The 12,645-nt window shown below is 37.9% G+C and overlaps 1 protein-coding gene across 1 annotated transcript in view; it reads right to left on the bottom strand.

The window, feature by feature from the left end:
- Positions 1 to 3,401: 3,401 nt before the first annotated feature.
- Positions 3,402 to 12,645, bottom strand: part of DOK6 (docking protein 6) — a 251,558-nt gene continuing 242,314 nt past the window's right edge. Inside the window, exon 8 of the mRNA XM_054191773.1 lies at positions 3,402 to 3,782. Within this exon, the coding sequence (XP_054047748.1) occupies positions 3,643 to 3,782 (140 nt within the window). The 3' untranslated portion in view covers positions 3,402 to 3,642. The remainder of the gene's footprint in view (positions 3,783 to 12,645) is intronic.

Below are 12,645 nucleotides of genomic sequence, written 5' to 3'. Positions count from 1 at the left end.
ATGGGGCCACTCAAGTACCTTACCACCATTTGGTGATTTACTCTTTTTCTGCACCAAGTAACTTCAAAATCAAAATTACCAGCATGCAATCAATCTATAATATTCACAGTTAAGATATATTAGTAACTATATTTAGTAGTGCTGTATGTTATTTGTTCATAGGGGTGAATATATTGTTATCAAGAGTAATTTAAAAAAAAAATTAAATCATGGTTACAGTTATATATTCATAACACAGCCTCAGAACCAAAATGAAAGCGATAGCCTTATATTATTTTTTATATTATTTTCATGTACTAATGCTAAATTCCATTTGTACCAGTAGCATCTGGTTACCACTGAAGACATTTTGTTGCCCTCCATTTCTTCACAGCTCATTAGCTGAAAACAGAGAGCTCCTCTTGGGTCAGGAGTAGACGTATTATCTGTGTGCCTTGCACATGAAGAAAGCCGAGACTTGAACAGGGACCCATGGGGTCCCTGGGCCTATTCAAAGGCCCTTGTAGTCTCTAGGCAGGCAGCTCTACCACGTGTGCCAGAAGAGACTTTATCTTCTGGTGGAAGCACTAGGAGCTGTACAAAGTAGTCTCAGTGGGGAATCACTTAGATTATCAGCAGGCATATGCCAGGAATTAAAGCAATTCCATGAAAACGTAATTTTCTGGCAAACTCTTGGCACAGTGCCTGCCTGGTTCTCACAGAGCTTTTCTGAGGAACATTTCTGGAAGCTATGCGGATAGACAAATGTTACAGTGATATCTGCTGGTTTGGAGTGGCACCAATGGCAGCATCCACTGGCTGCTGAATACCTTTGTGCTTCAGGTGGCAGTTTTCTTAGACTGTGTTACAGTATGCTGTGAAGTTGCATCCTTATTTTCAACTTCCAGTGTGGTTGTGGTTATTCTCTCCAAGAAATAGGTTCCCAGTAGGTCAGGTTTGGTTTTTGCTGGTTGCATTCTCCAGTTTTGTCCTGGAGTTCAGTTTTCTGCCTATTGCTACAAGATGGGACTTCACAGATGTTTATAAATGTATGAGTTGAGAGTTGCATTATGTAACAAAAGCAAAATATTTAGTAAAACTCCTATACATGGCCATTCCTCTCCTCTTGACTTTTTTTTTGGTGTTTTGTTTAGAAATAGCATCTACATTTTCATTAACTAGACAATATTCATGCATTGCATAGGAAGACAAAACCACCTGTGACACACAGCAATCATTCCCCAGGAAATGGAAAGAGCACACTATATAGATCTTATGCTTTTCATCTAAGCACTAGCTTTAGGATTTAAATAGGTTCTTAAAGTATATGGGCACTGGAACTACAAAGCAGTTCTGCTACTCTCCTGTTTTGCCTTTTCCCCACTGTTGGACTATGTAGAATATATAAGCATTAAATGAGTAGTATGTAAGTCACAGAGGAAAACAGTTACATGGATGCAGCATAGAAATCTGCAGAACAAATTGGAAACATAATCTAAGGAATTTTAAAGAAAATATATAATTTTAGGGCAAGTGAAAGAATCATAGTTGCATAGGAATAAAAATAACTGGCCAGTTCCTCAAAAAGCATGTATTTGGCAAAGCTGCATTGAATAGTGGAATTACACCAGCAGAGTATCTATCCTTTTGTATCACATTTTTCGTGTAACATTCGCAAGCTGGAAATTTTCCCAAAGCAAAATGTCAACCAAACTTTTTCTTAAATGAAAGGGTGAATGAAGCTTCCTTGATGGGTACAGCTCAGAGAGCACCATAGGTACAGCTCCCTGACAGTGTGGGAGAGCAGTTTTTCATTTTAGCTCATCAAAATACTCTCTGTAGGGAGCCGTTCTATTCCTGAGTATGGCAGCACTGTGAGAAGGAAAAGAGGTAGTGAATGAGACAGGGGAAAAGAGGAAAAATAAATAAAGTTGATTGTGGTGGGGTAGACGTGTTTCATTCAAGTGGATCACAAAGCTTTTTTATTCAGCAGCTGTTCACTGAGGTGTAGAAAGCTGTAAGTCTGCAAGGTCTCTTAGCCTGGAAAATGGTTGGAGAAAAGCGGGACATACTGTATCAGTGAATGTTTAATCAAAAGCAGAAGTTTCTTCCATACCTTTTAATACATATATATATATATGTGCATATATAAAACAACCCAACAGCACTTTTTCAGTTAAATTATGGTACATAAAACTGATTGTTTCACTGGAAAAGAGTCATTGTGTCTCCTCCTTGGTACGCTTCCTCAACCTGTCCTGAGAAACAACTAATGAGACGAATCCCTCTGGTAATCATGGCAATTGTTTCACACTGGGAACAGAACACAAGGCTGCTCAGATCATAACAAGAGGGCAGATTTTTCTCCCTACAACTTCAAACATTTCAGGGCATTGGGAGGAGTACATAAATATTTGATACCACTTACAAAAATCTAAATGTTCAGGATAGATAAAACTTGTTCCCCACCTCCAGGTATGCCTTCCAGCTTATTCCCTTGTTACAGATTACAAACACACCTACTACAGTTCATTTTTTAAAGATGTCTTCCAAAGACAGAAAATTTCCATTGAGAGGTACTCATCCTCCATTTCAAAGTAAACTGATGCTTGACACATGATCATACAAGATACAATGTGCATCTAAAACAGAAATCTGAGAAGGAAAGAGAGAAAATCAAAGTAACGCTGACCAGAAAGACAAGACCAGAGCTCAGCTCTACCGTCTCTGGCCGTGGCACAGGCGGTTGCCAGCTGGGGATGCGGCCCATTTTTATTTGTCTGAGGAGCAGTTTTCCCGCTTTTTAAAGTTAGGTTTGCAGGCATTGTTACCTAAGTAATTTGCAAATAAGAAGACTTCACAGCAGTTCTGAGGACGAGACTGTGCTGCTGATATGGGTGTTCACAGCTCTCACGGGCATCATGAGAATTACGCATGTATTAGTAAGGGATGAATTTGTGCCCCAGGAATTAAAGATCAGAGCCGTACCAGGCAATAACCTTACCTTAACGCATCAGACTCTATTCCCAAAAAAACGTATTAGCCTGCTACTCCAGTATCCGTTGGCATCTGGTTCAAAAAACACCCGACCACCCTCCAGGGTAATGAGCGAACTCGCTTGGATCTGAAGGTGACCCCCGCCAGTGCTGTCGCTCTGTCTCGAGTCGGCGGCATTTCAGCGACGCCAGCGGGAATCAGCGGGCTGTGGCAAGGACCTAACAACGTCACGGGTGAAGACGGGCCGGGCCTGCTGGTGGAGGCGGGCAGAAAGGCCCCGATGTCAAATGCGCCATTGCGATGGAGCCCCAGAACGGGCCTTCTCCGGTCATGAAGAAACCTTCACACCAACACAGTTTCGTTTGTTTCCACCACTTCCTCACAACACGAACGCGTCCCCCTCCCCTCCCTCCCGCCCCCCACAAGCCCCCTCCTTTCTGAACGTATCGACAAAAGGAACGGCAAAATAAATAAATAAAGACTTAGCCTCTGCTTCGGGGAAGCCGCCTCTCCAGGTTGCCGCCTCAGCGGTGACCCGGCTGGAGCTGGTAGGTATCAGTTTTCACGGCAAATGGTGGGTGCGGAGGGGGCCGGTTGCCTCCCCGGCCCTGGCAGCAGGCTCCAGGCTCGACTGTCTCTCTTCTTTCGGCTGGCCGCCCCCGGCTGTCATTGCACCAGGCCCGAGCCGTAGCTGAAGGCGTAGCTGCTGGCCAGCGAGAGGGACTGCTGGTGCTCCTCACCCTGCTCCGAGGGGTAGCTGGGAAACGTCTGCGCCCGGGACACCTTCGCCGAGCCGAGGCTGTGACCTACGGAGACGGGGACACGGGCACAAAAGATGTAACTGGGCTTTCGTTTCATTTTAAAACACTTGAGGCCTTTCGCCATGGATGTAGACTCCGATGGGCTGACTTTGTACTGCCCTGTGGTGGCAGGGTGCCCGCAGAGATGTGCCACATCAGGACTTGCTGGAGCTGCAGAAGAGGGTTTTGCCCATGCGCAAGGCAGGAGCGAGTGACGGATGCCCATCAGTGGTAGAAGGTCCCAGATCCAACTCAGGCATTATTTAGGGTCAGAATTTTCTTTTTTTTTTAATTTTATTTTTCATTGCAATATATCATATACATAGATTTCCTAACCTATAAATCTCAGTTATATTTGTTGGAGCTGATGAAGAATTAATGCACTTTTATTTATCTGAAGCACTGCTTAAGTGGCTTCAAAGGGGTATGTCACACAAACACCGCCTCGTGTACTTACTGTTTTCCAAACAGGATGCTAGTTTGTCAGGTAAACAAAGCATCATTGTCATTTCAAAATGAACTTTAGGTGGGATATGGCCACATGGCAGAACACTGATTGGGAAGAGCATGCGTGAGATCTTTCCTTAGAAGGGCTTGTGAATCTCATATAACCATGGCCTGTTCACTCGCAGGCAGCGAGATGGTAAACCACGTGTGAAAAGCCATTGAAAAGCCAGTAAAAATCCAATGACTAACTTAGAAGATGACTCCTATGGCCTGATTCTGTATCCTGATCATTTGCCTATCTCAAAATTACCCCTTCAAATCGATATTTAATTACTAACAAAAAATGAAGTTACAAAGTGTATATCTTCATGCAATGTGTATTCTCCATTTTTTGGAAATGTATATTGAAGCTTGGATTTAAAATGGTTTTGGATAATGCTTTTAAAAATGTCTTTAATACATCTATTATATGTAGAAATGCAAAATCTTATTTTTCCTACAACCACAAGAGCTATTAAAGAACAGTCATAACAGAGTATAGACTCAATTGCTGAAGAACTCAGCTGACATTGAAACATTTCAAAACAGCTAGCAGCTTCCAAGAGCACCCCAGTAGTGCTGGATCCAAGAATGATGTTGACCAGATTTGGCAAAACTTTGTCCTAACTAGTATTTGGAAAAGTTTGGCTATAAAATGTTACTGACTGCTTAATGAAAAAAATAGTGATCCCCCTGAAGATGAGTCCCAGAGCAATACTGGGACCAAGAGAGAAAAAAAATCCAACTAAATGAAAAATAGAATAAAAGGTACATCTCAGTGACACTGGAGACAATAAAACCAGAGACTGAATTCCCAGTGGCATGTTAATGGTCATAAAAATCCCTTTCATAGCACGACCAAGCAGGATGAATTTTGTATGTGTATTTTTACTATTAATTCACTGGTTTAAATTGACATTGGCTATAAAAATCTGACTGAGATGCCAGGTTTAAATATTTTCTGCTTCAAGACACTTTTGCATCAACTGAATTAAAATGAATGGTGGCTGTAACATCTGAGATGCAAAGCAGAACCACATTGTTTGAAAATAGTCCTAAATGTTTTGTTGCTTTGACCAACTCTTAACCATGATATTAAGTGAAGTCTTCATACATTTTTATTTTTATTTGGGTTGGGATTTGCATTACAATTATTGTTAGTTGTTTTTTGTTGTTTTTTTTTTTTTTAATTTAATGCAAACCTAAACATAGAATATTGCATGACTGGAGGTTTTAATTTTGTGTTCTGAATCTGGCATTTTTCCTTCTAAGGATGTAAGGTCTTGTTTTCTTTTTACCCAGAAGCTGGAATCATATATATTTCAAGGGCCATAGGGAACTGCTAATCCAGCCATGTGACTGGATATGTAAATTTTTTCTCTTTTGTACCAATAAAGATAAACAAAATATGTCAAGGCACCATTTTCCTCCATTCTCTTTATGTATTTTATCCAAAAAATGTAAACAACACAAAAAGTCCTGTGACAGTGAGCAGGAGTAAAGACACTTGACCATCAAGGGAGTACCCTAAACTCAGGCCTATATATATCATGTGCTGTAACTCATATAATTCATTATGAATTCACTTCTGTAGAATACTGCAGCTTTAATACAGTGATGAAGAGTGCTCTTACTAATTCGTAGCCAAGGTATCAAGGCAGTCTCTTAGAATATAGAAGACAAATTTGAACCTATTAACATTAAAAAGGAAATTAAATTCAGGTCTTCCATTTCCCGGATGTGTGCCTCAGCTGCGAGCACATATCTTACTGTTCTTTAAAAGAAAATTTGTAACTGCTAAATCTCATAATAAAGCTGATTTTAGCCATTCTGTAACGAAGGGGGTTAATGAGGATGAGTGACTTTTTCCCTGACTGCTAGGATATGTAGTCAGAGAGTGAGAGAGCGACAGAGAGGGAGAGAGAGAGAGTCTCAGATCCAAAAGATTAGAAGACACACTCAACAGAACCAAAAGCTCTAAACTCTAAGCCTAGTTGAGGCTCAAGCTGAACAGAATGACAACAATCTATGGGAATAATAACAAAAAGAATAGAGTTCAAATGAAATGAGAAAGCTATGGGCAATAGAGAATTTGTGAGTTTAGGAAAGAATGGCTCTATGCAATATATTTACTTTCAACTTATTTTTAAAAAAACAATAAACTATATTAACATATTTAAATAAAATGAATCAAAAAGTAATTGTGGCAAAATAATGAAATAGTCCAGTGGTTCCAAGTTGGCCTGACTTCTAAGTAGTAAATTTCCAAAATTTATGTTTCTGTTCTTCTTTTTTTTTTTTTTTAATTTAGTCTATCTCATACTGGAAATTCTAAATGATAACTGATTCTCTCATTTGTTTTCCTACTAAATATTATTTTAATACTCATAGAGCTGATCAGCCTTAAGGAGTCTTAAATACTGCAGCGTCTCCACAGTTACACTTTATGTCAATAGTAAGGATTCTGAAACTAAAGATACAGGAAAAGTTTTTGCAGTAAAGAATTTAAGTTCCACAGCTTTCTAAGCTTCATGCTTCAATAGTATTTTCTGTGCCATATTTGAGGTTTAAAAGTTTAAGAGGGAAGAATAATGCTGTTTGTGGATTTTGCAGCTCTCTGGTACCACAGCTGTTTTCAAGAATACAAAACTCTCTCTACATTTCTTCTGAAGTCAGCATAAAAGGAATTTGATTAACACATACTTCGTGACCTTTTTTTCCTGTGGCTTACATATGAAATGTTTTGGGTTTTTTTCTGTTCTAGGACAGGACCTTGGAAAGGTATTATTCAGCCTACTTCATCCTTTATTTAAATTTACTCTCAGGATCATAGAATGCAATGAAGCTGTAGTCCAAAACAATTAGGTATGAATGATTCATCAAGATAATTTAATGTAACCTGGCAAATTACACCAAAATTAGATTTTTCCTCATCTTAATTATGTTGGAAGCAGAGGCAGTATACACAAAGATCTTATTTCATGACATGGTGCTTATTTATAACAAATCTTTAGAGGAAAAAACCAATGGTATCCTAGTAACAGCAGTGACTGATGTACATATAAGTAGATCGATCACAACTTCTAAGAGAAAACTTGCAGTACTCAGCTAAATGAAAAGAAAAAAAGAAGAAAACAAAAAGAAGAAAAAAAAAGAAAAAGAGAACCAGGGATAAGCTTTGAAACCTCCCTTACTGCTGCATCTTGGGAGATGTCTCTCTGTGTTGGATTCAGAATTCAAATTCTTAACCAGAAGGCAGGTGCGAACCCTTTTTCTATTCTAAATGAAAAGAAAAGAAGGTCATGCTTTTCTTTTCCAACACCAGAATTCAAGGGACTCTCTCATCTGATATTCTTGGGTTAGAGCACTCATCTGTGATGTACAAGTCCTGTGTTAAAATTCCCCTCTGCCCATGGGTAAGGTTCAACATTACACTTTCTGTAATGGAAAAATCAGCTGAAAATGTTCCCTTTCTCCCCTCTGCCCATACTGCTGTTCACCGTCCCTCAGTTGTGCCATTGCGACAGAAAGGCTGCTTTGTAGACTGAAGCACTTTGGTCATCTGGTTTGCAAGAGCCCTACAAATTGTTGTACTGGCACAGTGGAGGAGGAGGAATACGCAGCCAAGGGTAAGAGATGGCAGGAGTTTTCTCAGACTGGAGTTGGTGCCAGATAGTTTGTTTGGGGGATGATGACCTGTGAGCAACATGCAACCAAATGCAGGTGAATGCGGTTGCTACCACACTACTCACTTCTCTGATGCAGCGCCACTTTTGAAACCCTGTGACTAATCTTTTCAAATACAAGATCTAATATAAGTGTATATTTTTGCAGTACAATGATTAAAAATTAATAGAACCAGAATATTTCAGCTTCTGTTACAGGCTTTTGAAGTACCTCATATTAGATAGTCATTAGGTAAAATAAAGAAGCAGACTTTTGCAGCTGCAGAGGAAGCTTTCATCTGGGATTTCTTAACCTCTGAACAGATGACTTTACAAACAAAATGATGTTCTTCTAATGCAGTTTTACTTTTCTAGGTAATAAACTTTATTTTTGAAAATAAAATTTGGCATTTCCATTTGCAAGATTATGAGCACAAAATTGAAATCATTAAATTAAAGCCAATTGGATATCTTTATTAGTATTACATTTTGTAAATTTTTACTTGCGAGTGCTCTCAGACTTCATGAGGACAAGAGCTCTGTGACTGCTATAGATGTTTCTATAAATGTTATAGAAAACCATGGCTGTTCAAAAGAAACGTCTATGAGTCAATCAGTGCAAACTAAGGCCAAATAAATGGACACACTTGTTGGATTGCAAAGCAATCATTTCTTTTTAGAAATATTCGTAGGGAAATTCTGTTGTTCACAATAAACAGAACAGTGTGGAAACCAGTGAAACAGAGACGATGAGGTTTTATCCACAAAGGATGGTGCAAGGAGGTGGAAAAAAACCCAATTAGCTAACAGATGTTTCAGGAATGATATGTTAGTAAGGAGTTAGTTGTATGTTGTTTCCTGACACAATTCTCACCAGACAATAAATGCAGCCCTTCATCCAGAAAAGTTCACAAAACTAATACCAGCCTTTAATCTAGATTTATGTCCTCTAAGGACTTTACCAACAGCAGTGAAAGCTCCTATTTGTACCAGAGGAAGCCTGCAGATTGTACTGAAGATATAGTTTTGGTGGTGAAGCCTGTCCTGAGATGCTTCAACCTCGAATGTTCTTTGCAACTTTTTTGTTAAGACACAGGACAAAATGGGAAAGGCACTGTAGCCATGCACTGAAAGCCCACTAGGGAAAATGAAATGCTTACTGCAAGAAACTAAATTATTATGACTGCTTATTTCAGATGGAAGCTTTTATCCTCTAAGAGCTTTTGTTGCAAAGAAAGAGACTCCACATTTTATTCTGGATAAAGAAAATGTTCCTCAAAAAAACCCTACTACAATCTCAAATCAGTTAAGTGGCTATTATTGCATCAAAAAGGATACTTTCATTTAAGGCAGAAAATAAATGATTGCTGTTATCCTATTTATAAATTGATACTGGTTAAAATTCTGCCAACTCTCTGTATTGAATATACAGTGTCTTCTATTGAGCTGTTGATGACAAAGCAGCTTTTCCTTTTCTGCTGTTAGATGATTGGAATAACTAAAGCAAAGTTTCATAGCAGGACAAACTGCTACAAAGCAAAACATTTATTTTGCAGTAGCGACGCAGTTGGATTGGAAGGGCATTAATTGGTACAGCAATTATTATGCTGTCACTCACAAAAAGATGCAATGGAAGGGAAGCAGATGGAAATGGAAAAATAGCATAAACTACTTTACAGCATATTGATTTCCATATACTTATTGAAAGTGAAACCGTGGGTCTGTTTCAATTCCATATAAAGAAATACAAATTTTCCCTTGAATTTAACTACAGTTGGAATTAAAACTCCAGGGAGCACAGCTGGGCTCCAACTTATATATTTTCTAAAACAATTCTGGATTTTATTTCATCAAATATTTATTGTTCTGAAGGGAAAATGAATATCAGGAAACAAATTTACATTATTTTTGAGACAGATTTTTAAGAAAATGATTTAGTTTATCTATTAGAAATATTTTTGAACAAAAATAATTTAATTTGATCATAAAATACACAGGAACTATATTAAGAGAGTGAATGTTATCCCCCCAACATATTAAAATATTTTCTTTTTATTCATAATCAAATAGCATTTTAATTTTCTTTAGAATTTGAAATTAAATTAATACTATTTTTTTCCCAGCATCAAGATTAGTCAGTATCTGAGTAGAATATACTTTTTATAGTACCCTATCACTTTCCAGAGTTGTAAGACTATTATTTAACTTAAAAGTTTTTGGCATTGTCATCAAGTCCTCCTCTAGAAAAAAAATAAATTTTACATGTGCATGCAGAGACGTTTGCAGGACTGGCAGTTTAAAATCAGCAAATTTACAATACGTCAAATTTTTGAATGTTAAGGAAAAAGTTTTCAACATTCCAATTTTGGCACAAGAATGCTGGGGTTTTATGAAGAGTGCATTTACATGTCAATATTTTGAAATAAAGAAAATAACATGTCCTTAGGGCTTTGCAACAGCAATAATTGTTACCTAAAATAGCAAGTATTTAAAAGCAGTATCTTGAATCACGTAACTAAAACTAATGTATTGACTAAAGGTCAGGCTGGTTTAATTGCAGTCGTGTGTTTCCAGATAGTGTTTTTAAATTCTTGCTCTCCTATTTCATTTAAACTGTATGTTACCTACTTAAGCTATCACAAACTGATGCAGCTCCTGTGGTAGAAATATCAGAACATCAACCCCATCTTTCTCAAAGATGAATAGGTTTTACCTTGTCCCATACTTTTAATTCATTATGCTTTGTCCATCGGGGATTTGTTCTAGTTCTTTTTATTCTTAGGACCCGCTTTCTATGCTGCTGTGTGTTTGTTTATAAAGGGAGGAGACATATATAAACACCTACTACCTAGCATCTCCACCTAGGAGATGGAAAAGAAAGTTACTTCTACACATCTCACATTACCCAATAATCTTTCCCCTTTCTGCTCCCATTCCTGCAGCCAAAATATGACACATATTTGGGAAAGTAATCTATTTTACATATTACATCTCTTCAACTTGTGCTTTTTTAGTTGTAATAAGTAATTGTATGCCTGCACGCCTGAACTGCAGGGAGATTAACTAAAAGAAAGCATCTGACCTGAGTGGCATTTTTCTCAGTCCTGCACTCTGCACCAACACGCAGATAAAGACCGTAAGCTTGTACTTAGATTTCTTACGTTGTCTTCCATACGCAGACTCCAGTGGTCCTTACAGAGATTAATTGATTTCATCTTTACAGCTTTTTACGCTTGTGCTAATGTCGCAATGTGAAACCACGTGCGACTTCTTTCTCCCTCTGTTCTCAGTCCAGCTCCTTAACTATGCCAACACAGTCGAAGGAGGCATAATCATCTTCTCACTTAACACAAAATTAGGCTAAGGTCCAACTTTTCTTCAAAACAAACATAATTTTCCAGATGAAAACTCTCAGAAAGAAGGGTTTCCGAGCTTGGTTCCACAGATTCTGCAGAAGTGAAATTTTCTGCAGTGATACTTTAAGTTTATTGATTTTAAAGTATTTATCAGGGAACCCTGATCTACACTAACTCTGCATTGAGCAAGTAGTTGGAATGAAACAATTCCAGAGCCATTTTCCAACCCAAACTCTGCTGTGATATGATGCAATACTTTACTTTCAGCTATTTTCCTTTGTAAGAGAAAACAAGCTACCTTGTTTAAATCAGTTAAAGAAAACATTCAGCTGTTCTTTCTGACTGGCACGCTCTATTAGGAGAGTTGTAGTTTTCTCTGAATCATTAAACAGGTGATACAATTTGTATGTGTTAGAGAAGTGACTATGGTCAAGGACTTTGTTTTATAATGAAATATACAGGCATCACAACCTTGAAGAAAAGGCTTCGAGAGAAAATATGTGCAGTTTAATACTGAAATGTGTCGAAATGATCAACAAGTTACTTAAGACTCTAGATACAAAGCTACCTGAAAAGGCTGAGTACTTTAAACAGGGTGGGGAGCATCCCCAGCCTAATTTACCCTTTCAACTACAAACTCAGTCAACCAGAAACTAACATAAAACATTTCCACAGAAGTTGTGTAGGTGAAGTTTATTCTGAGAATAACAACTCTGTTTCTGAACTTTATGCCTGTCCAAAATAAAGTTAAATTACTTCATTGAGCCCAGAAGTAAACAGAGACTAAGCATTTTCATACTAAATGCAGGTAGTTTCATATTCCTATTCAAGCTCTAAACTTAATGGCCTTTCTAAAAAGAAACTTCACGAACCTGAGACATTCCATGTTAGTAATACCAAGGAAAGAAAAAGAAAATGGTAGAGGGGAAATTCCTGCAAGTGACAATTTCTTTCACTTCAAGGAACATTTGAATTGGATGAGAATGCTGACAAATGATACAATGATGAAAAAATGCAAGAAATAAGAAAACAATGCTCTACTCCTAATTGCATAGGGAACGGCTAATGTGGGGGGAAGATAAAACAGCTAAGGAAAGCTCCAGCAAGAATATTATTTATTATTTGACAGTACTTTGCCTTACGGTGACATAACAAACCAACAAAAGGACACACAAAAGGAATAACTAAAAATTGGGAAGAATATAAAGGCAGTCAAAAAAAGAAACAACTGTGAAAGATAGATAAAATTGTGTGGCATCAGTTACATTGTCTGAAGTAATGATTTTCTGCTGTATTTAAGTAGGTAAAGCTACCCGCTTTGCTGTCATCTTTTGCTTTTGATTCCTATGTAGAGCAGCAAGT

This window comes from Rissa tridactyla, chromosome 2 (assembly GCF_028500815.1).
Source record: "Rissa tridactyla isolate bRisTri1 chromosome 2, bRisTri1.patW.cur.20221130, whole genome shotgun sequence".
In the NCBI taxonomy this organism is placed as follows: domain Eukaryota; kingdom Metazoa; phylum Chordata; class Aves; order Charadriiformes; family Laridae; genus Rissa; species Rissa tridactyla.
This window is presented reverse-complemented; position numbering and strand designations above follow the sequence as displayed.